Genomic DNA, 23,608 nt, shown 5'->3' with positions numbered 1-23,608 from the left:
CTGAGTAGGAAGTTGGGTATACAGTCCTAGAACCCAGTGGGGAGAACCGAGGTGGATATAGGAATTTGAGAGTTACCTGTTTATAAATGGTGTTTAAAGATCATGTGCCTGGATGAGATCACGTGGAGAGAGTATAGATAGAAAACACAGTGGAGGACCAAGCCCTGGAACACTTCATTGTTTCCCGATCAGGTGGAGGAAGAGGAGTCACATAAGGAGACTGAGAAGGAGCAGCCAGTGAGGTCCGAGTAAAACCAGGAGAGAGGACACTGAAGGAAGGAGTGACCACCAAAGTCTCATGCTTCCAAGAGGCCATGAAAATCAATCAGAAGAAAATGGAGCAATGGCACTGGCCAATTTCAGTGAGAGACACTTTTTATTAGAGATTCTCTAATCTGTCAGCTCACTGTATTGCATAAGGATTGATCCATAGGTGCTCATTAAATGGGGAATTGCTTTCCTGTTACATTTTGTCAAGCCAAGGTGACTAACTGTCTTAGTTTGCCCGGAACTTTCAGTTTTAAAACCAGGGAAAGTCCTGGGCAAACAGTCCTGGTTCACTAAGAACTGAGGAGTTTCCCAGGATGCCTTACATTGAACAGTGACCGAGCCTTGACCAGAGGTTATTGGACTCTGCCCAGTGCATCTGGACTAGTGAAACTGTGTTCCTTCCCTTCAGAGTAGCAGATGTTCTTAATCAGGGGCCAGATTTTAACATCTAGGGTTATTTCATGCTCTTATTAGCCTCCCTCTGACCTTAAAATCTACCCTAGAACAGTAACTTTACCTCTGTTTTCTTCTTCTCTCTTATGATGAATTGTTCTAAAGTGTCGAGCTTTTGGTTAGCAGCCAAGCCCTTAACCACTATGCCACCAGGGCTCCAAAGTGTCATTAGGTAGTACTAAATTAATTCAAGTGGTTAACAAAATGGATTTTAAGTTACTTTAGAGAGTGAGCTTGAAATCAGGAAGTTTGTTTTGTGCCCTTCTTTTACACAGTGGATGTCTTGTAAATAAAACTTGATTTATTGGTGGTACTTTTCAGTACTAAAGTTCAGAATTCTGAAATGAACTATAGTTTTTAGTTATTCTTCCAGAAGAAGATGAGATGAATGATTCAGACTACATGTCATGTAAAGCTTAAAGTTCTCTACCAGGTAGCTATATTGCTTTTGTAGCGGTAGAGATTGCATGTCTATGACCATAGGAAATTATATGCATTGCCTAGCTGTTAAGTCTTCAATAGTAGGTGCTTTGCAATTCCCATTTCTAAAGCTTTTTCAAAGCTTCCTCATTAATACTGAGCTTTCCATCTCATTTTAATTACTGGAAAGTTTGAATAGAAGTTAAGTGATTTAATTTGGGGACATAAAAACTCCAGATATTGCATTATGCTGAGTGAAATTAGTCAGTTGCAAAAGAACAAATATTGCATGAGACCACTATTATAAGAACTCAAGAAATAGTTTAAACACAGAAAAAAAAATTCTTTGATGGTTATGAGGGTGGGGAGGGAGGGAGGGAGAGGGGTATTCACTAATTAGATAGAAGACAGGAACTATTTTAGGTGAAGAGAAAGGCAGTACACAGTACAGGAGAGGTCAGCACAACTGGACTAAACCAAAAGCAAAGAAGTTTCCTGAATACAGCCGAATGCTTCGAAGGCCAGAGTGGCAGGGGTAGGGGTCTGGTGACCATGGTTTCAGGGGACATCTAGATCAATTGGCATAACAAAATATATTAAAACATTCTGCATCCCACTTTGGCCAGTGGCATCTGGGGTCTTAAACGCTAAAAAGTGGCCATCTAAGATGCATCAATTGGTCTCAACCCACCTGGAGCAAAGGATAATGAAAAATACCAAAGATACAAGGTAATTATGCACCCATGAGACAGAAAGGGCCACATAAATCAGAGACAACATCAACTTGAGACCAGAAGAACTAGGTAGTACCTGGCTACCACTGATAGGGATAGGGAACACAACAGATAATCCCTGATGGAGCAGAAGAACAGTGGGATGCAGACCTCAAATTCTTGTAAAAAGGCCAGACTTAATGGTCTGACTGAGACTAGAAGGACCCCGGAGGTCATGGTCCCCAGACCTTCTATTAGCTCAAGACTGGAACCATTCCCAAAGCCAACTCTTCAGACAGGTATTGGACTTGACTGTAAGACAGAAAATGATACTAGTGGGGAGTGAGCTTCCTGGCTCAAGTAGACACATGAGACTGTGAGGGCAGCTCCTGTCTGGAGGTGAGGTGAGAAGGCAGAGGGAACAAGAGCTGGCTGAATGGACATTGGGAATACAGGGTGGAGAGCAGGCATGTGCTGTCTTATTAGGTGGAGAGCAACTAGGAGTACATAGCAAGGTATATATGTTTTCATATGAGAGACTGACTTGATCTGTAGACTTTCACTTAAAGCACACACAGACACACAAAAACTCTCCGGATATAAATTTTCTCAAAGCTTAATTTTGAACTACTTAAAAACTAGAATTTTGTTTTAGCTTTGGCATTTTAATATATTGCATATGGTACTTCAGTATCAGAAAATTAAGGGCTGATTGAGAAATTAGCATACTCTGCATCCCTTAGAAGTTAATGGCTACATAAATAAAAATATTTATTAGCTCTAACACCATCTTTAATTTAGAAAGGTTTATTTTGATTGAGGTATTCATTTTCTCCTGGGTGAAAAAATTAGTTTTGACATAATTTGCTACCATGCAGAATATTTTGTCTGTTAGGTGATTTTATGAGATAATTGTATTCCAAGACAAGGGTAACCCCTCTGGAATACCAGTTGGTGTAGTCCCTTATGTTTGTAGTGGCTCATTAACAACCTCATATTAATTTTGACTGTACTTCATTTTTCCAGTTTGTGAACAGCACGAAAAGCTCATGAAAGACTAAATTAGATATGTAGACATCATTCTAAATAGCTACCAAAATACTTTTTTGAATACAGCATGTCATGGAACCAGAAGATAGGACTCTTTGACCTATTATCACACTGAAACCAATGGGCGTGTCATCTAGGTTGTATCTTACCCTATCGTTCGTGAATTTTTTGTTTTACATAATGTGTACCTGGCGAATATTTATTGGATTGAATTCATACTTCTCTGTGAAAGACAAACCATTTTATTTACCCATCTGGTCATTGTTTTAAGTTGAGGTAATTTTAACCGCCAACTGAGTCCACCTTGTTTAAAGCCCTTTTATGGTAGAATTAAAAATAAGAAAATTCAGAGTCACATCTGAAGATTCTCTTCTTATATTTTGTGTGTTCTGCCAGTTTCATGGCAAAGGAGGCAGTTGTTCATGGAGGCAATTAGTCAAACATTCTATATCCTCCTCCTATTCCTGAGTCTCCTTCCTCTGTTGCTCCAGGTGAATAGAGACCAATTGCTGTGCCTTGGTTGGCCACTTGCAAGCTTTTAAGACCCCAGACACTACGCAATGAACTAGGAGGTAGAACAGAAGCACTAAACACATTATTAGTTCAATTAACTGGAATGTGTCATGAAATTATAACCCCAAGCCTCCAAACCAAGGAAACAAATCCCATGAGTTGTATGGTAGTACATAAGCACCTCAGCAGCTAATCTTTTTTTTTTTTTTGTCATTGTGAGTTCATCATACAACCTTTGCCAGTTCAGCTTATTGACAGCAATTACAATAATCAGCTGTGTAATACCTTTGGAAACCTTGGTGGCATAGTGGTTAAGTGCTATGGCTGCTAACCTAAGGGTCGGCAGTTCAAATCCGCCAGGCACTCCTTGGAAACTCTATGGGGCAGTTCTACTCTGTCCTATAGGGTCGCAATGAGTCGGAATCGACTCGACGGCAACGGGTTTTGGGCTTGTTAATAGCTTTAGTCAATGTGATTTTTCTATCACCGCTAACCACCTTTCCTTGTCCCTGGTGACCACTAATAAACTTGGTTCTCTGTATATTTGCCTTTTCTTTTTTTTGAGGTTTTACAGTATTTATCCTTTTGTGATTGGCTTTTTTTGTTCAGCATAATGTCTTCAAGCTCCATCCACACTGCAGCATATATTAAGATTTCATTTCTCTGACAGGCTGAGTAGTATTCCATTGTATACATGTACCACATTTTGTTTATCCATTCATCTGTTGATGGGTATTTAGCTTATTTTCACCTTTTGGCTATTGTGAATACTGCTGCAATGAACATTGGTATACAAGTCTCTTTTTGAGTTTCTGTTTCCCTGTCTTTTAGGAATATACCTAGGAGCAGAATTGCTGGGTTGTACGGTAGCTCTATTTTTAGTTTTTTGCAGAACCACCACACTGTTTTCTACAACAGTTGTACCATTTTACATTCCCACCAGCAATGGATAAAAGTTCCAGTTTCCCTACATCCTCGCCAACATTTGTTATTTTTTGTTTTTCTTTTATTTTAGCATCCTAGTGGTATCTCATTGTGGTTTTGGTTTGCATAGGGTCCCTATGAGTTGGAATAGATTCAACGGCGACAGGTTTGGTTTGGTATAGGGTGGCTAATGATGCTAAACATCTTTTCGTGTGTTTGGTGGCTGTGTTTAACTTTTGTTCAACCGACAAACTGTTTCCCTAACAGCAATGGATGAGAGTCCTAGTTTCTCCACAGTGTTGCCAGCACCTATTCTTTCCCTGTTTATTTTGATCATTGCCATACTACTAAAAACCCACTGCCGTACTAATAGGGGTGAGGTAATATCACAGTATAATTTTGATCTGTGTCTCCCTGATGGCTAACCGGAGCCCTGATGGTGCACTGCTTAAGTGTTTGGTGGCTAACCAAAAGGTGGGCAGTGTGAATCCACCAGCTGATCCTTGGAAACCCTGTGGAGCAGTTCTACTCTGTCCTTTAGGGTCACTGTGAGCCAGAATCCACTTGAGGGCAATGGGTTTTTTTTTTTTTTTTTGTAGTGGTAAACATTCAATGAGAAATAAATACTAGGTAGAGAAGTTGGTGATATCGTAAATGTACTGGCTAAAAGGGAAGGGAAAAGAGAAAGACTAAAAACTTTAGAAGAGTAGGGTAGAGTGCCTTATGAGGAAGAAAAGAATATTAAGTTATGTGGTAGGCAAATCATTTTTTTCTTTTCTGATTATTAATTTATACATATGCTCAGTAAAAAACTAACTTAGTGCAGAAAGATTTAAAGTGAAGTTAAGCCTTTCCATCTTCCCTTTACACCAGTGCTCCACTCCATTTTTTATAGTTTTGAGTTATCTTGAAATTTTCTATGCATGTAAAATAATAAAAATAGTAATTGCAGTATTTATTGAGAGCTTAAGTATATGCCTGACACTTAAAAAAATTATTGTGGTAAAATGATATATAACATAAAATTTGCCATTTTAACTATTTAAAAAATTTTTTTGTGTATGCTTTTAAGTGAAAATTTTCACTTTATGTCAGTTTCTCATAAAAAAACTTATACACACCTTGTTATATGACCCTAGTTGCTCTCCTTACAATGTGACGGCACACTCCATCTCTCCACTCTGTATTTCTTAATGTCCATTCAGCCAGCTTCTGTCCCCCTCTGCCTTCTCATCTCACCTCTAGACAGGAGCTGCTGACATTGTCTCGTGTGTCTACTTGATCCAAGAAACTCACTCCTCATCAGTATCATTTTCTGCCTCATAGTCCAGTCCAATCCCTGTCTGAAGAGTTGGCTTTGGAATGGTTTTAGTTTTGGACACAGTCCAGGGGCTGTGACCTCTGGGGTCCCTCCAGTCTCAGTCAGACCATTAAGCCTGGCCTTTTTACTGGAATCTGAGGTCTGTGTCCCACTTTTCTCCCGCTCCATCAGGGACTGTCTGTTGTGTTCCCCCTCAGGGCAGTCATCGGTGATAGCTGGGCACCATCTAGTTCTTCAGGTCTCAGGCTCATGGAGTCTCTGGTTTATGTGGCCCTTTCTTTGGCTTCGGCTCATATTTTGCTTGTGTCTTTGGTGGTCTTCATTCTCCTTTGCTCCAGGTGGGTTGAGACCAATGGATGCATCTTAGATGGCTGCTTGCTAGCTTTTAAGACCCCAGATGCCACTCCCCAAAGTGGGATGCAGAGCATTTTCTTAATACACTTTGGTATGCCAGTTGATCTAGATATCCCCTGAAATCATGGTCTCCAGACCCCCACCTTGGCAACTCTGTGCCTTGAAGTGTTTGGTTGTATTCAGGAAACTTCTTAGCTTTTGAATTAGTCCAGTTGTGCTGGTTTCCCCCGTATTGTGTGTTGTCCTTCCCTTCATCTAAAATAATTGTCCACTATCTAATTTTAGTGAATACCCCTCTCCTTCCCTCTCTTCCCACTCTCGTAACCATAAAAGAATGCTTTCTCCTGTGTTAAATGTTTTCTTGAGTTCTTATAATAGTGGTCTCATACAATATTTGTCCTTTTGTGACTAATTTCACTCAGCATAATGCCTTCCAGATTCCTCCATGTTATGAGATGTTTCACGATTCATCATTGTTCTTCACTGTTGCGTAGTATTCCATTGTGTGAATGTACCATAATTTGTTTATCCATTCATCCGTTGATTGGCACCATGGTTGTTTCCATCTTTTTGCTGTTGTAAACAGTGCTGCAATGAACATGGGTGTGCATATATCTATTCATGTGAAGGCTCTTATTTCTCCAGGTTATATTCCAAGGAGTGGGATTGCTGGATCGTATAGTAGTTCTATTCCTAGCTTTCTAATGAAGCTCCAAATCGATTTCCGAAGTGGTTGTACCATTTTACATTCCCACCAGCAGTGTATAAGTGTTCTAGTCTGTCCACAACCTCTCCAACATTTATTATTTTGTGTTTTTGGATTAATGTGAGCCTTGTTGGAGTGAGATGGTATTTCATTGGAGTGAGATGGTATCTCATTGTAGTTTTGATTTGCATTTCTCTAAAGGCTAGTGATTTTGAGCATTTCCTCATGTATCTGTTAGCCACCTGAATGTCTTGTTTGGTGAAGTCACTGTTCATATCCTTTGCCCATTTTTTAATTGAGTTATTTGTCTTTTTGTTGTTGAGGTTTTACAGTATCTTGTGCATTTTAGAGATTAGACGCTGATGGGATTTGTTGTAGCCAAAACTTTTTTTTCCCAGTCTGTAAGTTGTCTTTTTACTCTTTTGGGTGAAGTCTTTGAATGAGCATAAGTGTTTGATTTTTAGGAGCTCCCAGTTATCTAGTTTCTCTCTAGCGTTTGTGCATTTTTAGTAATGTTTTGTATACTGTTTATGTCATGTATAAGGGCTCCTAGTGTTGTCCCTATTTTTTCTTCCATTATCTTTATCGTTTTAGAATTTATATTTCGGCCTTTGATCCATTTTGAGTTAGTTTTTGTACATGGTGTGAGATACAGGTCTTGTTCGATTTTTTTGCAGGTGGATATCCAGTTATGCCAGCACCGTCTGTTAAAGAGACTGTCTTTTTCTCATTTAACAGACTTTGGGCCTTTGTCAAATATCAGCTGCTTATATGTAGATGGATTTTTGTCTGAATTCTCAATTCTGTTCCATTGGTCTATGTATCTGTTGTTGTACCAGTACCAGGGTGTTTTGACTACTGTGGCAGTATAATATCTTCTAATCAGGTAGTTTGTGGCCTCCCACTTTGTTCTTCTTTTTCGGTAATGCTTTACTTATCCGGGGCCTCTTTCCCTTCCGTATGAAGTTAGTGATTTGTTTCTCCATCTCATTAAAAAATGTCACTGGAATTTGGATCGGGATTGCATTGTATCTATAGATCGTTTTTGGTCAGATAAACATTTTTGCAATGTTGAGTCTTCCTACCCATGAGCGAGGTATGTTTTGCTGCTTATGTAGGTCTCTTGGTTTCTTGTAGTAGTGTCTCGTAGTTTGTATAGGTCTTTTACATCTCTGGTTAGATTTATTCCTAAGTATTTTATCTTCTTAGTGGCTATTGTAAATGATACTGATTTGGTGATTTCCTCTTCGACGTTGTCTTTGTTGGTGTGGAGGAATCCAACTGATTTTTGTATGTTTATCTTGTATCCTGATACTCTGCTGAACTCTTCTATTAGTTCCAGTAGTTTTCTTGTGGATTCTTTAGGGCTGAGTATAGATAAGATTATATCATCTGCAAATAGAGATTACTCTTACTTCTTCCTTACCAATTTGGATGCTCTCTATTTCTTTTTCCAGCCTAATTGCTCTGGCTAGGACCTCCAGCACAGTGTTGAATAAGAGTGGTGATAAAGGGCATCCTTTGCTTGCTCCCATTCTCAATGCTTTCAGACTGTCTCCATTTAGGATGATGTTGGCTGTTGGCTTTATATAAATGCCCTTTATTGTGTTGAGGAATTTCCTTTCTTTTTTTATTTTGCTGACAGTTATTATCATGAATGGGTGTTGGGACTTTGTCAAATGCCTTTTCTGCATCAATTGATAAGATCATGTGGTTCTTGTCTTTTGTTGTATTTATGTGGTGGATTACATTGCTTGTTTTTCTGATGTTGAACCATCCTTGTATACCTGGTATGAATCCCACTTGGTCATGGTGAATTATTTTTGTGATATGTTGTTGAGTTCTATTGGCTAGAATTTTGTTGAGGATTTTTGCATCTAAGTTCATGAGGGTTTTTGGTGTGTAATTTTTTGTGTGTGTGCGGTGTCTTTACCTGGTTTTGATATCAGGGATATGCTGGCTTCATAGAATGAGTTCGGGGGTATTCCATCCTTTTCTATGCTTTGAAATACCTTTAGTAGTAGTGGTGTTAACTGTTCTTGGAAAGTTTGGTAGAATTATCCAGTGAAGCTGTCAGGGCCAGGGCTTTTTTTTGTTGAGAGTTTTTTAAATTACCTTTTCAATTGAAATTTGTCCATTTCCTCTCGGTTTTGAAATTTTTCATAGTATTCTGTTATGATTCTTTTAATTTCAGTTGCGTGTGTCATGATATTGCCCATCTCATTTCTTATTTGAGTTACTTGCTTCCTCTGCTCTTTTTTTTTTTTTTGGCAGTTTGGCCAATGGTTTATCGATTTTATTGATGTTTTCAAAGAACCAGCTTTTGAGTTTGTTAACTCTTTTGTTTATTTTTCTGTTTTGTGTTTCATTTAAATCTGCTCTAATTTTTATTATTTGCTTTTTTCTGGTGCCTGAAGGCTGCTTTTGCTGTTCTCTGTTCGAGTTATAGGGTTAATTCTTTGATTTTGGCCCTTCTTTTTGGATGTGTGCATTTATTGCTATATATTGATCTCTGAGCACGGATTTTGCTGTGTCCCAAAGGTTCTGGTAGGATGTGTTTTCATTCACATTTGATTCTATGAATTTCTTTATTCTGTCCTTAATCTATAACCTGTCCTTAATCTATAACTCGATAGTTTTTTAGCAAAGTATTACTCAGTTTCCATGTGTTTGATTTTTTTTCCCCCTTGCTTTATTTGTTATTGATTTCTACTTTCATGGCTTTACGGTCAGAAAAGATGCTTTGTAGTATTTTGATGCTTTGGATTCTGTTAAGGCTTGCTTTATGGCCTAATATGTGGCCGATTCTGGAGGATGTTCCATGTGGGTTGGAAAGAAAGTATACTTGCCTGCCGTTGGGTGGAGTGTTCTGTATATTTTCATGAGGTCAGGTTGGTTGATTGTGGCATTTAGATCTCCCATGTCTTTACTGAGCTTCTTTCTGGATGTTCTGTCCTTCACTGAAAGTGGTGTGTTGAAGTCTCCTACTATTATTGTGGAGCTGTCTGTCTCTCTTTTCAGTGCTGTTACAGTTTGTTGTATGTATTTTGGAGGCCTGTCATTGGGTGTATAATATTTATTATGGTTATGTCCTCCTGGTGTATTGACTCTTTAATCATTATATAGTGTCCATCCTTATCCTTTGTGGTGGATTTTACTTTAAAATCTATTTTGTCAGAAATTAATATTGCCACTCCTCTCTTTTTTTGATTGTTGTCTGCCTGATATACTTTTTTTCCATCCTTTGAGTTTTAGTTTGTTTGTGTCTTTAAGGTGTGTCTCTTTAGGCAGCATATAGATGGATCGTGTTTTTTATCCGTTCAGCCACTTTGTCTTTTTATTGGTACGTTTAGTGCATTTACATTCAGTGTAATTATTGATAGGTTTGAGTTTAGTGCAGTCAGTTTGATGTCTTTTTTGTGTTGTTGACAGTTTCTTTATTCCATTTAATTTTCTGCACTGAGTCATTCTTCTTTATATATTTTCTTTTCCTCTTTTTCATTGTTGTTGATTTTGTATTTGCTGAGTCTTTATGTTTTGCTTGTTTTTTATTTTGATGTGTAGGATTGTTAGTTTCCTTTGTGATTACCTTAATATTTACCCCATTTTTCTAAGTTTAAACCAATCTTTTGTATCTTTTTATCGCCTTGACTTCTTCTCCATATGGAAGATACATGGCTACATTTTTTACTTCCTCTTTTTTGTTTTAATGTTGTCATCTTTTACATAATGTAAATGATTTCTGTTCCCCTGTTTTGAGCATTTTAGCTTTGACTTATTTTTGTGATATCCCTATCTGGGTTGATATCTGGTTGCTCTGTCTTGTGTTCTTGTTTTGGGTTGTTATCTGATATAATTGACTTTCTAACCGGAGGACTCCTTTTAGTATCTCTTATAATTTTGGTTTGATTTTTGCAAATTCCTTAAACTTCTGTTTGTCTGGAAATGTCCTGATTTTGCCATCATGTTTCAGAGACAGTTTTGCTGGGTATGTAATTCTTGGCCGGCATTTTTTTCTGCCTTCAAGGCTTTATATATGTCATTCCATTGCCTTCTTGCCTGAATAGTTTCTGCTGAGTAGTCCGAGCTTAGTCTTATGCACTCTCTTTTATAGGTGACTTTTTGTTTATCCCTAGCCACTCTTAAAATTCTCTCTTTATCTTTGGTGTTTGGAAAGTTTGGTTATAATATGTCTTGGTGACTTTTGGAATCTACCTTGTGTTGGGTTTGATGAACATCTTGAATAGATATCTTCTGATATTTCACGATATTAGGGAAGTTTTCTGCCAACAAATCTTCAATAGTTCTCTCTGTATTTTCTGTTATCCCCCACCCCCTGCCCCATTCTGGTACTCCAATCACTTATGAATTATTCCTCTTCATAGAGTCCCACATAATTCTTAGGGTTTCTTCATTTTTTTTAGATTCTTTTATAAGATTTTTCCACAAATACATTGGTGTCAAATGCTTTATCTTCAGTCTCAGTAATTCTGACTTCCATTGCCTCCATTCTGCTCTTAAGACTTTCTATCAAATTGTCTAATTTTGAAATTTTATTATTAATCTGAATTTCTGTTTGCTGTCTATCTGTTTAGTCTATCTGTGGATTCTTACATCCTATTAAATTTGTCATTATGCTCTTGTATAATCTGCTTAAGTTCCTCTAATGCTTTGTCTGTGTGCTGCTTGGCTTGTTCTGTGTTTCGCCTGATCTCCTTTCTGATCTCTTGAAAAGTTCTGTATATTACTTTTTTGCATTCTACCTCTGGTAATTCCAGGAAGTTCTCTTCATTTGGAAGATTTCTTGATTCTTTCTTTAGGGAGCTTGCTGAAGCCATTGTGGTCTGTCTCTTTATGTGATTTGATATTTACTGTTGTCTCTGAGCCATCAGTAAGTGATTTTATTTATTTATTTTATGTTGGCCTACGGTGTCCTAGCTTCTTTTTTTCTTTTATTTTGATATACCCAAATAGGCTCCTCTGGTGATCTAGTTTGATTATTGGCTCCTTTGAAGCTCTAATGTCTTGTCACCAGGTAGTTAGAGCTGTTACTAAGAATTTGAGCCCAGGAGTCCATTCACTTTTCTTGTATGTATTTAGCTCAGGTGTCCAGGTAGTCAGTCACCAAGTGTGTGGAGCAGGCTCTCACCTACAATCCTAGATGAGCAGGGCTGATTGTCGTGGCCACAGTTATCTGGCTGCAGTAGGGGGTCGCGTGCTGAGCAAGCAGGGTGCTGACAGCTGCCCCTGAGTGCCTGTGAGGAAAGTGTGTCCCTGTTCCCTAAAGCACATAGGTGGGTGGGTTTTGCAGCCGGACTAGGGGCACTCAATGCTGTTGGCTGTAAAGACTGGGAGAAACCACTTATTCTTGGACCTCTGTTGCAGGTGGTTAGGTGTTGTGGGTGGAGCCACCAGTCATCAGGCCCCTGATATGGGTAGGTGAGGACCTTGCTTAATAGGCAGAGCAGTGTCAAATGTCACAAACCTGCCTCTCCATCATGTAGCTGAAACAGTTGAAGTTAGACTTCAGGTATATACCCTGTTGTACTGTGCTAAGGAGGGCCTACGCTGTTAAAATGGGCCCACACAGGTCTATGCAGCAGTGAAAGTCAAAGTCTGTGGACCCCTTATGCCTGTGTCTGGATAAAGGGGCTGTTTCTGCCCAGAGTTGCCAGCCTAGGGGAGTCGGCAGATTATTTTTTCCCTGCTTCTTAATTCCCTCTCTCAGGCTGGGAGAATGGCTCAGGGCAAGTGTAGGTCCTTCTTCTGGCCCAGGGGATGCAGCTGGCTGGGACCCAGTGCAGAGCGGCAAGGGAGCAGGTAAGTGGGAGAGAGGTTTCTCCCAAAGGGATATTTTTGGATCTGCAAGGTAGGTTAAACACAGGTGCTTATCTATTTGCCAATTTAGACAGTCTTGGCCCTGCCTCCATTTTAACTATTTTAAAGTATGCAATTCAGTAGCATTAATTACATTCACAGTGTTAATGCAATCATCCTTATCTATTTTCAAAACATTTTCATCATCTCAAACAGGAACTCTGGACTTGTTAAGCATTAACTCCCTATTCTACCTTCTCCTTGCCCCTGGTAACCTCTAATATATTTCTGGCTCTTCGAATTTGCCCATCATAGATATTTCGTGTAAGTGGAATCATACAATATTTTGTCTGGCTTGTGTTACTTAGCATAATGTTTGTAAGCTTCATCTATGTTGTAGCATTTATCAGGACTTTATCCTTTCTTATGGCTGAGTGGTATTACATTGTATGGATCTACCACATTTTGTTTTCCATTTATCTGTTGATGATCACTTGGGTTATTTCTACCTTTTGACTATTATGTATGATGCAGCAATGAGCATTGGTGTATAAATATATGTTTTAAGTCCTTCCTTTCAGTTTTTTGGGTATATGCCTATGGAGTGGAATTGCTGGGTCATATATGAGTTGGAATCGACTCGATGGCACTGGGTCTGGGTTTTTTTTATAGTAAATCTATGTTTAACTTTTTGAGGAACTATCAAACTTTTCCTCAGCAGCTGTACCATTTTTCATTCCCACCAGCAATGCATGAGGGTTCAAATTTCTCCACATCCATAAACCTGGCACTTTTAAAAAAATATCTTTACATATTAACTCATTTAAGTATTCAGATAGGTGCTACAACTTTTTCCCCCTTATTTCATAAGTGAAGAAACTGAGAAAAGGGGACATTAAGTGATTTGATCAAGGTCTCACTGCTGATAAGAGGTGGGGTGGAATTTGAACCCAGACATCCTGGTTTCACAGTCCACATTCTTTTCCACTAAGCTGTACTGCTAATTCTGTAATAACTATTTAAAAAAAAAAAATAAGGCTATTGGAGTTACTTACCCTAGATATAAGCAGTACTGAAATGGAGTGGAGGGCTGGAATGAAGAACGTAATTATTGCCATATTATGCTGACTCTGTCTTAGATAATTCTCCAGTGTAGTACAAGATTGTCTAATGATATTTTTCTAATTTGGTGGTAGAAAAGGATTAAAGCTTTTCTCTGAGTCATTTTTTAATAGTTCAACATTACATTTAAATTTTTTCTCTTTTAAATCCGGTGACAATTTATTATACAAATTATAATATACTTACATTTATAAAGAATTTATTAAGTGCTAGACATTGTGCCAAATGCCCTACATGCATAATCTCTTTTAATTATTAAAATAACCCCATTTAGCCATTATTAAAATCATCTCCATTTTATGGCTTCCCAGGTCTGATTTAGTGTCATGTTACAGACATAAACTGAGGTTTTGAGAGGATAATAATGTTGTCCTAAATTATACAACTTATACTGAGCGTTTATCTGAACCCAGTTCTGCCTGACACATTCAGTGTTCACTGTGCCTCACTCTGTCTGTTTTAAACTGCTCAGCTTCACAATTTACATTCTAAAAATATAAATAAGTCATTTCTTTCTAATACTTGTATCTGGTAGTGTTGGCTGTATACTAGAATTTAAGTTTTGGTTAAGTAGTAACTAAAAAAGTTCAGTATAATGATGTTTCAAATTTATTTATAGGATCCTGTTTATAATAATTCTGTCTGTTCTTGTGAGTGAGGGCGTTCTAATTCATACACATACACACCAAACACCAAAAACCTTATTCAAGGCTTAATGTGTTCTAGGTAGTGTTTTTGAAACATTTTGACCGTAGCCCTCTGTAAACATCTTGACCTAGCACAAGTATTTTCTAGTACGTACATTTTCTATTTATAGGCAATATGCTTTTTTCTGTTCTATTCATTTCATTTTAGTAAAAGTGTTTCAGCATTAGGTGACATAATCAGAAATTCGTTTAAAAAACCCTTAAAATAGATCTGCAGAAATAATCAACACTGTACACAGACATGACCTGAGTGATAGCTCAAAACACATCAGGATCCTGGCATTAGTACTATTCTTTGTTTCACATAACACCTATGCAAGCTGCTTGAGTGTGCCTGAGTACTCCTTAGGAGAAATTTTTATTTATATTGATACTTATGAATAACCCATGAAGGAATAAAAAAAAAAAAAATCCAAACCTGTTGCTGTTGAGCGGATTCCAACTCACAGTGATCCTTTAGGACAGGGTAGAACTGCCCCATAGGGTTTCCAGGGAATGGCTGGTGGATTCAAACTGCTGATCTTTTGGTTAGCAGCCAAGCTCTTAGCCATTGTGCCACCAGGGCTCAGTAAGGAATAGATGTAAAAATATAAAGTGGGAAATGGAAAAGATTACCTTTAAGTCCAGGGGACAATATACTTTTAGGGAATTGTTCTAGGTCATTTTAAGTCCATTTGGTCTTTAGAAATAATCATCCTAATATAATTCTCTTTGTGTTTAAAGATTGTTATTTATCTGGTGATTTATTTTCTAAAAATTACTTGTAATCCTATCATTTTATTGTCTTAATTTGTTAAAGTATATTTAACATTTTTATTATAACAGCATTTTGACCTATTTTTAACCTTCACATATTTTTTTTTAATAATTTTTATTGTGCTTTAAGTGAAAGTTTACAAATCAAGTCAGTCTCTCACACAAAAACTTACATACACCTTGCTACATACTCCCAGTTGTTCTCCCCCGATGAGACAGCCCGCTCCCTCCCTCCACTCTCTCTTTTCATGACCATTTTGCCAACTTCTACCTTCGCATATTTTATTGAATAACATTCACATATAACTTTGTATCCTGCATTTGAATTTATCATTATACAAGGGATTTTCCTGTGTGTTATTCATAGTCTTCATAAAATTTTTAAAATGATTTTTAATCATGTGTTGCATTGATAATTAATGCCTAGTGAGAGGGAAATAGTGGTTTCTATCTTTTTAGTATTATAACAGTATTCTGAACATCTTTGTACTTTTTTCATATTCGGAATACTTGCTTAAGTACTTCCAGAGTCCCAGAGTTGGCTAAGAGTATGAATATTTTGAAATTTTACCATACATTTTGTCTAGGAGTTATTTTCTGAAAGGTAATATAAAAGAGTGTGAATTTCTGATATAACTGTAATTGCTCAATATCTTAGTTATCTAGTGCTGCTCTAACAGAAATACCACAGTTGATGGCTTTAACCATCAAATTTATTTTTTTCAACCATCAAATTTATTTTCTCACAGTTTAGGAGGCTGGAAGTCTGAATTCAGACAACAGACTCTCGGGAAGGGCTTTCTCTCTGTGTGTGCTCTGGAAGAAGGTGCTTGTCTCTTTTGAGCCTTTGCTGCTGGGCAGTCTTCATGTGCCATAGTGCCTATCTTTCCCAATCTCTCCATCCTTGTTTAATCTCCTTTATATCTCAAAAGAGATGACTCAAGGTACACCCTACCTTATTAACATAACAAGAACAACCCATTCTGCAAATGGAATTTTAACCACAGGCATAACCAAAAACCAAATAAAACTGATTGCCATCAAGTTGACTCCGACTCATGGTGACCCTGTGGGACAGAGTAGAACTGCCCTGTAGGGCTTCCAAGGCTGTCGTCATTATGGAAGCAGACTGCCACACCTTTCTCCTGTGGAGTGGTTGGTGGGTCCAAACCACTGACCTTGTGGTTAGCAGCCATGTGCTTAGCCACCATGCCACCAGGGCTCCTTAACCACAGATACAGAGGTTAGAGCTTGCAGCACGGACTTTGGGGGGACATAATTATATCCATAATGTTTCTCTAGGGGAAGAATGGTAACTTGTTTTAGTTGGTGGATTTTCTGGCTACCATTAATGTGAAGTTTTTTCTCTGTGGTTTAATGTTTTATTTCATTTTGAGGGGGGAATTTTTTTGGTATGTTTTGACCTGTTGGAGACTCTTTTCCATATTTTTAAAGAATTTCAGCCATCAACTATTCAAATATTTAAAATAGCTTCATGGGGGTGGGGGCTAATTTGATATTTACTCATCTTTAAATAGATACTTAAATGCAAAGTGGTTCAAGGGATACTTTAAAGTCTTTTTTAAACAGACAACAACCAACAAAAATATCCTAGCTTTAATTTGTAGTCCTAATTATAAGGCTTTCAAGATTCTAATTTTATTATATGAACCATTGGGTCACCAATGGTAATAATGACTATGTTTATTGAGATCCTACTTAACTGTGCAGCTCTGTGCTAGGTGCTGGAGACTAAAGAAAAAAAGTTGCCTTTCTTTGCTGTCTCCAGTTTGGTGAAGGAGAAGACAGTCATATCCGTATGGGTTATATACTTCAGTGAATGCTGTGATGGAATTTTGAATAATATATTGGGAGTACACAAAGTAGTAGTTATGTAGTACCACCTGGAAGAATGAGGGAAGACCCCTAGAGCAGGTTAAGTCTTAACTGGCACTCTTAAAGAAGGTAGTGAAGGGAGAAGGCTTGGAATCATGAAAGTGCCTGTTCGGAGGCTGTGATGAGGTAAGTGTGGCTCCAGAGTGTATGTGGGGAAGCTAGAGTGGAGAGGTAGGGGTTGCAAAGTGTTGGAAAATGAGGCTGCAAATTGATGAAGTACTCTGCCAAACTTAAAAAAAGAGGTGTTTTTTATTTAATATGCAGTAAAGAGCTCACAGAGCTCACACACTTAGGTTAGCAGGAGAATGACAAACCTATTTGGTTTTTGGACAGTAATTCTGATAGTAGGGTAGAGGCTGGTTTGGATGGCGTTCCAGCAGACTAGGCTCCAGGAGATTGTTGCAGCAGTCTAGCCAAAAGATACAGTCTGTGCCAATGGGGATGGAATGGAGAGACCTAGTTAAATTAATACTCCTGAAATAGAATGAAGAGTTTCAGAAACTGATGAGATGTATGGGTTAAGGAAAGGAGGATGTTTTTTGTTGTATTCCTTTATAACTTAGTTGTACATTGGTTTCTATTGATACGTAGAATTGGGGCAGTTGAAGGCCACTAAACTTTGTTCAGAAGCACTTTGTACTTTTTAACATTTCAGAGATGGTGAACTGTGAATTATGTGCATCAGATGCCATGAAGGGTAAATGCTCTTTGCTATTTTTTATTTTGTTCTGTTCTATTTCATTCAAAAAGATTGGCCTCAATCGGTCAATTGATTTTGAGACCCACAACCCTTGTGGCGTAGTGGTTAAGTGCTGTGGCTGCTAGCCAAAGGGTCAGCAGTTCAAATCCGCCAGGCGCTCCTTGGAAACTCTGCAGGGCAGTTCTACTCTGTCCTGTTGGGTCGCTATGAGTCGGAAGCGACTCGACGGCACTGGGTTTGGTTTTTTTTGAAATGGGTTATAGCCTTGGAGCCCAGGTGTCACAGTGGTTTAGAGCTACAGTGAGCTACAGCTGCTAACCAAAAGGTCAGCAGTTTGAATCTACCGGGAACTCCTTGGAAACTCTATGGGGCAGTTCTACTCAGTCCTGTAGGGTCTCTGTGAGTCGGAATTGACTTGATGGCAATGAGTTTAATGGGTTATAACCTGCATTTTGAAAAATTTGTATTTAGGATTTGTATTACATTTGTACCTTTTTTTGTAAAAGTATAAATATATTTTGTCAATGGTGTTATTTTCTTCTGGATTGAAGTTGTCATTAAAAAATTCAGTGAGATTAGTTGTTGTTCTGTGTGCAATTACAGATATATTAACATTATGTATGGCATGAGTACAGTATCCATTTTTGCTTCCAATTTAAAAAAGCTTCAGAAAGAAAAATACGATAGGTTGCTTGTCCATTCGATGGTAATCTTTTTCTATTTCCAGTGTGAGAAATATTAATAATTTTTTATAAGCATCCCCTTGGCGTTTAGTATTCTGTTAAAAGAATCGAAATTGGTGTTAAAAAATGTAACATAGTTCTTCCAAAGAGAAGTTCCAATGTACAGTGTCTGGGGATCTTTGCTGTTCTACAGCAATGCTTCTGTCTTTGCTCTAGAGAGAACTGATTTTCACAGTCATCTGTTTTAATATGTTAAAAGACCTGGTTAATACTTTATTGCCAGAGATCACTGAGCCTTATGTTAAGTGTTTTTTTTTTTTAAAGTACATAGTACATATCTAGAAATCAAGTAGTTCCCATTTCAGTAGCATAGTCTTATAATTATTCTGTGAAAATTTTTTTGTTATTAATTCACATGGTAAATATATTTTATGTCTGCTTCCTGCTTTATGAGTCTAGATTGACTTGTCTAGAGACAAAACATGTCGTTCTTCTTAGACTGTGAATTCACTCAATCCAATTTGAATATTAGAATGTTATTTTATTCATGACATTTGGTAATCATCTTCAGTGTTCTAGGCACATAATTTATATTGGATCTTTTTAAAAAGAAGTGGTTGTATTTAAAGGTTAAGACAAATATGAGTTGAGGCTGGAGGATATAAATTTATACAGACAGTTCTATAATTTTATTATCTTTCTGTCATTTGGGAAACCTGGATAAATTGTCTTACCTTCTTTAAAAGGAAAAGTTTAGCAAAAATAGGGTCATAGTTAGCCTCATAAGCAAATTAAAATATCTTACTCATTTAAAAAGGTAAATTCTGCATGGGACATCTCTTTTCCCCATTGATGATCCAGTGCTTTGTTTGATATGATTGGACTTGATAACTACTTTATTCCTTCAGAGTTCTTTTGATCAGGATACCTTCCTAGAAAAAGGAGGATCACACTGCTCTTTCGTCAAAGCATATGAGTAGCCTGCTTCACTGCTAGTCTTCCACAGCTTTAATAAGTTTTATAATTTTTTTCTTCCATTGGACTGAATTAATTGTGAAATTATTGTATTATTATTGTTAATATGTTGTTTTTGGTGTCGTGTGCCATTGAGGTCATTCAAACTCATAGCGACCCCATGTGACAGAGTAGAACTGCCCTGTAGGGTTTTCTAGGCTGTAATCTTTATGGGAGCAGATTATAGGTCTTTCTTCTGCCAAGCTGCTGGTAGATTCGAAGCACCAACTTTTTGGTTAGCAGCGAAGAGATTAACCATGCATCAACAGAGCTCCTTATTGTCGATATGCTATGTAATAATAATTACTGTATACCAACCAAAACAAAGAACCAGTCACTTCTAAGGTTTTTATTTTAAATTCTAAGAAAAAAAAAATTTTTTTTTTTTAGTATTTGTAGATCAGATTCATTTTGTGTATTTTGGAACTTTTTTTTTTACAGTGTGGTAGTACTTTGATTTACGTATTAGGACGTATCCATCTCTTTCCATAGTAGGCCAGATAAGGTTGTGTTCCCACCCCGGGAAAAAATATCTCCAAGGACTTTAGTATTTATTTAGCATAGGTATAATTATTGGGTTTATTAATAGTAGGGGTTAAACATTTTCTAAAAATAAAGTTTTTTTTTTTTCTGATTATCAATGTAAACTGCGATAATTAAAAGGAAAATAAAAGTATAAAGGTAAAAAAAAAATCTCCAGTAATCCTACATTCTAAAGGTAACTACTAGTAGTATTTTATTGTATTTCTTTTCGGTCATTGTGTGCATTTGTTTGTTTGTTTGAATCTTTACTATACAATAGATGCAGCACTAAGTAACAAACAGGATACATGGTCTCTTCCCACAATGGAGTGTTACTACAATTTCGAAGGAAGACAGAGGGCTAGAGACAGGCAAAAAAAGTTCAGAGACTTCCTAGGCAATATGAAACCTGACATTATTTGTGAATTTCCTCTTTATCAAATTTTATATCCTCTTATTGAGATAAACAGTGTAAAACATTTTAAATGAAGACCCTCTTCATTAACATTATTTAAATGGCCACAATTCTGTTCCCTTCCCTCTTTTGGGCTTGTTTTTAATTGTTCCTTATTAAAAATAATGTCTTAATGATCAGTCTTTTGTCTAGAACTCCATTTACCCAAATGTTGGATTGTTTCTGTAGGAATGAGATTAATGGGATGAGTATGAACCATTTAAAGACTAATGTTATAAATTCCCAAAGGTTTTTTGGTAATGAACAAATTTACATTCCTAGTAGCAACAGGAACATGCAAGCCTCCACTGACAGATGGGTGGTGGCTGCATCTGAGGTGTGTTGACTGGGAATTGAACCTGGAAGGGGAGAGCTCTACCACTAAACCACCAGTGCCCCCTACCTACTCACAGACATTATATGTATGTGTTAACTGTTGCATATTTTCCTCTGTAGGCCCAGATTATTCTTCATCAGCATGGTTACCTGGTAATGAATCATTGTGGCAGGCCACGACTGTTCCATCTAACCATCGAAATAATCATACCAGAAGACATAGTATAGCTTCTGACAGTGGAGACACTGGCATTGGAACTTCTTGTTCTGACAGCGTGGAAGGTGAGCTGAAATTCTTAGCTTTTGTAAGTGAATCTTGGGAGAATGGTTGTGATATGACAGCAGTCAAGGGGTTTGTTCTATTGTTCCAAGCTAAGAAATTATAAAGTAATGTTCGAATACTTAATAATGTTCAGAGTTGCTACATATCAAATGAAATTGTCCCTCTGGTCAAATTATAGGTTTTTCCTTCATTCAGTTTTTAAAATTAAACTTATTTTGAGATAATTGTAAATTCATATGCACTTGTAAGAAATAATACAAAGCGATCCCATGTACCATTTACCAAGTTTCTCCCAATGGCAACGTTTTTCGATGCTGTAGTACACTATCACAACTAGAATATTGACATTGATACAGTCGAGATATAGAACATTTCCATCACCATGAGGATCCCTCATTCTGCCCTTTTATAGCCACAACCACTTCTCTCTTGCCCCTCTCCCACACCCGTTCTTAAACCCTGGCAATCACTAACCTCTTCTCCTTTTCTATAATTTTGTCATTTTAAGAATATTATATAAATGGAATCATACAGTGTTTAACTTTTTGAAAATTTTTTTTTTTTTTTTATACTCAGCATAATTCTCTGGAGATTCATCCAGGCTGTTGCGTGTGTCAATAGTTCATTCTTTTTTATTGCTGAGTAGTATTTTATGTTATGATTGGAGCAACATTGGTTTAACCATTCACCTGTTGAAAGACAGCTGAGTTGTATACAGTTTTTGGCTATTATGAATAAAAATAATGGGAATGTAAACATTCCTGTACAGGTGTTGATGTGAACATACATCTTCATTTCTCTGGAGTTGTTGCTGTTAGGTGGCATTGAATTGGTTCTGGCTCATAGTGACCCTGTGTACAACAGAACGAAACACTGCCTGGTCCTGTGCCAGTCTCATAATCCTCGTTATGCTTGCGCCCATTGCTGCAGCCACTGGTCAGTCCATCTCACTGAGGGTCTTGCTCTTTTTCACTGACTTTCTACTCTAGCAAGCATGATGTCATTCTCCAGGGACTGGTCCCTCCTGATAACACGTCCAAAGTATGTGAGACAAAGTCTCACCATTCTCGCCTCTAATGAGCATTCTGGCTGTACTTCTTCTGAGACAGGTTTGTTCGTTTTTCTAGTAGTCCATGGCATATTCAGTATTCTTTGCCAACGCCATAATTCTTCTCTGGGGTAGTTGCATGTTTAGTTTTTAAAGAAACTGCCACACTGTTTTCTAAACTAAACAAACCAAACCCTTTGCCATCAAGTCGACTCCAACTCATAGTGACCCTACAGGACAGAGTAGAACTGCCCCATAGGATTTCCAAGGAGCGGCTGGTGGATTTGAACTGCTGACCTTTTGGTTAGCAGCCATGCTCTTAACCACTGTGCCACCAGGGCTCCAATGTATACATTTAGTGTTATAAATTTCCCTCAGACGTTTTAGCTGTGTTCTACAAATTTGGTATGCTATATGTTGTGGATTGAATTGTGTCCCCCAAAAGTCCTGACCTCCATGCCTGTGGTCATAATCACACTTGGGAATGGATTGCCTCTGTTATGCTGATGAGAAAGGATTAGTGTAGGGTGTACCTTGAGTCAATCTCTTTTGAGATATAAAAGAGGTTAAAACAAGTGAGGTGGGGAAGACGCATGCCAGGCCACATGAAGATAGCCCAGGAGCAGAAGCTCAAAGAGACAAGGACCTTTCTCCAGAGCTGACAGAGAAAGGCTTCCCCTAGAACTGGCACCCTGAATACGGACTTCTAGTCTCCTAAACTGTGAGAAAATAAATTTCTGTTTGCTAAAGCCACCCACTTGTGGTATTTCTGTTATAGCAGTACTAGATAACTAAGACTTTCTTTTCATTTTTATTCAGTTCTGTGCATTATTTTCATATTCCTAGAAATAGCTTCTTTGACCTATGGATTATTTAGAAATGTGTTGTTTAGTTTCCAGTTGTTTAAAGATTTTCCTGCTATCTTTATGTCAATTAATTTCTAGTTTGATTCCATTTTGGTCAGTTCTTTTAAATTTGTTGAGATTTGTTTTATGGCCCAGCATTTGCTCTATTTGGCATATGTTCCATGGGCATTCAAAAAGATTGTGTATCTGCTGTTGTTGGATGACTATTCAGTAAATGTCAATTAGATCCTGTTGGTTGATGGTGTTATTGAATTCTTCTAAATCCTTGGTGGTTTTCTGTCTAGATGTTCTATCACTTATTGAGAAAGGAATATTGAAGCCTTCAGGTATAATTGTGGATTTGTTTTTCCTTTCAGTTCTATCAGTTTTTGCTTCAAATATTTTGTAGTGCTGTTTTGTGCATACACACTTAGGATTGCTGTGTATTCTTGGAGGATTTACTCTTTTGTCGTTATAGATATCCTTGTCTGTCTCTAGTAGTTTTCTTTGCGCTGAAGTTGACTTTTCTGATATTAACAGTCACCACTGCTTTCCTTTGTTTAATGTTTATATGATACGTGTTTTCTATTCTTTTACTTTCAACATGCTTACATCGTTATATTTGAAGTGAGTTTCTTATAGAAGCATAAAGTTAGGTTGCGTTTTTTTTAATCTTTGTTTTTTTAATTGGTGCACTTAGA

The 23,608-nt window shown here is 37.5% G+C and overlaps 1 protein-coding gene across 2 annotated transcripts in view; it reads left to right on the top strand.

The window, feature by feature from the left end:
* CEP85L (centrosomal protein 85 like) overlaps positions 1-23,608 on the top strand; it is a 138,135-nt gene that overhangs the window by 5,308 nt on the left and 109,219 nt on the right. Inside the window, exon 2 of one of the 2 annotated variants that reach the window (XM_003404252.4) lies at positions 20,852-21,013. In XM_003404252.4, the coding sequence (XP_003404300.2) occupies positions 20,852-21,013 (162 nt within the window). Of the gene's footprint in view, positions 1-20,851; positions 21,014-23,608 lie in introns of those variants that run through there. The other variant, XM_064290301.1, reaches the window with a different exon arrangement.

The sequence above is a fragment of the Loxodonta africana genome, chromosome 1, assembly GCF_030014295.1.
Source record: "Loxodonta africana isolate mLoxAfr1 chromosome 1, mLoxAfr1.hap2, whole genome shotgun sequence".
Lineage (NCBI taxonomy): Eukaryota > Metazoa > Chordata > Mammalia > Proboscidea > Elephantidae > Loxodonta > Loxodonta africana.
The sequence above is the reverse complement of the archived record's forward strand: the minus strand, read 5'-3'. Positions and strand labels throughout refer to the sequence as shown.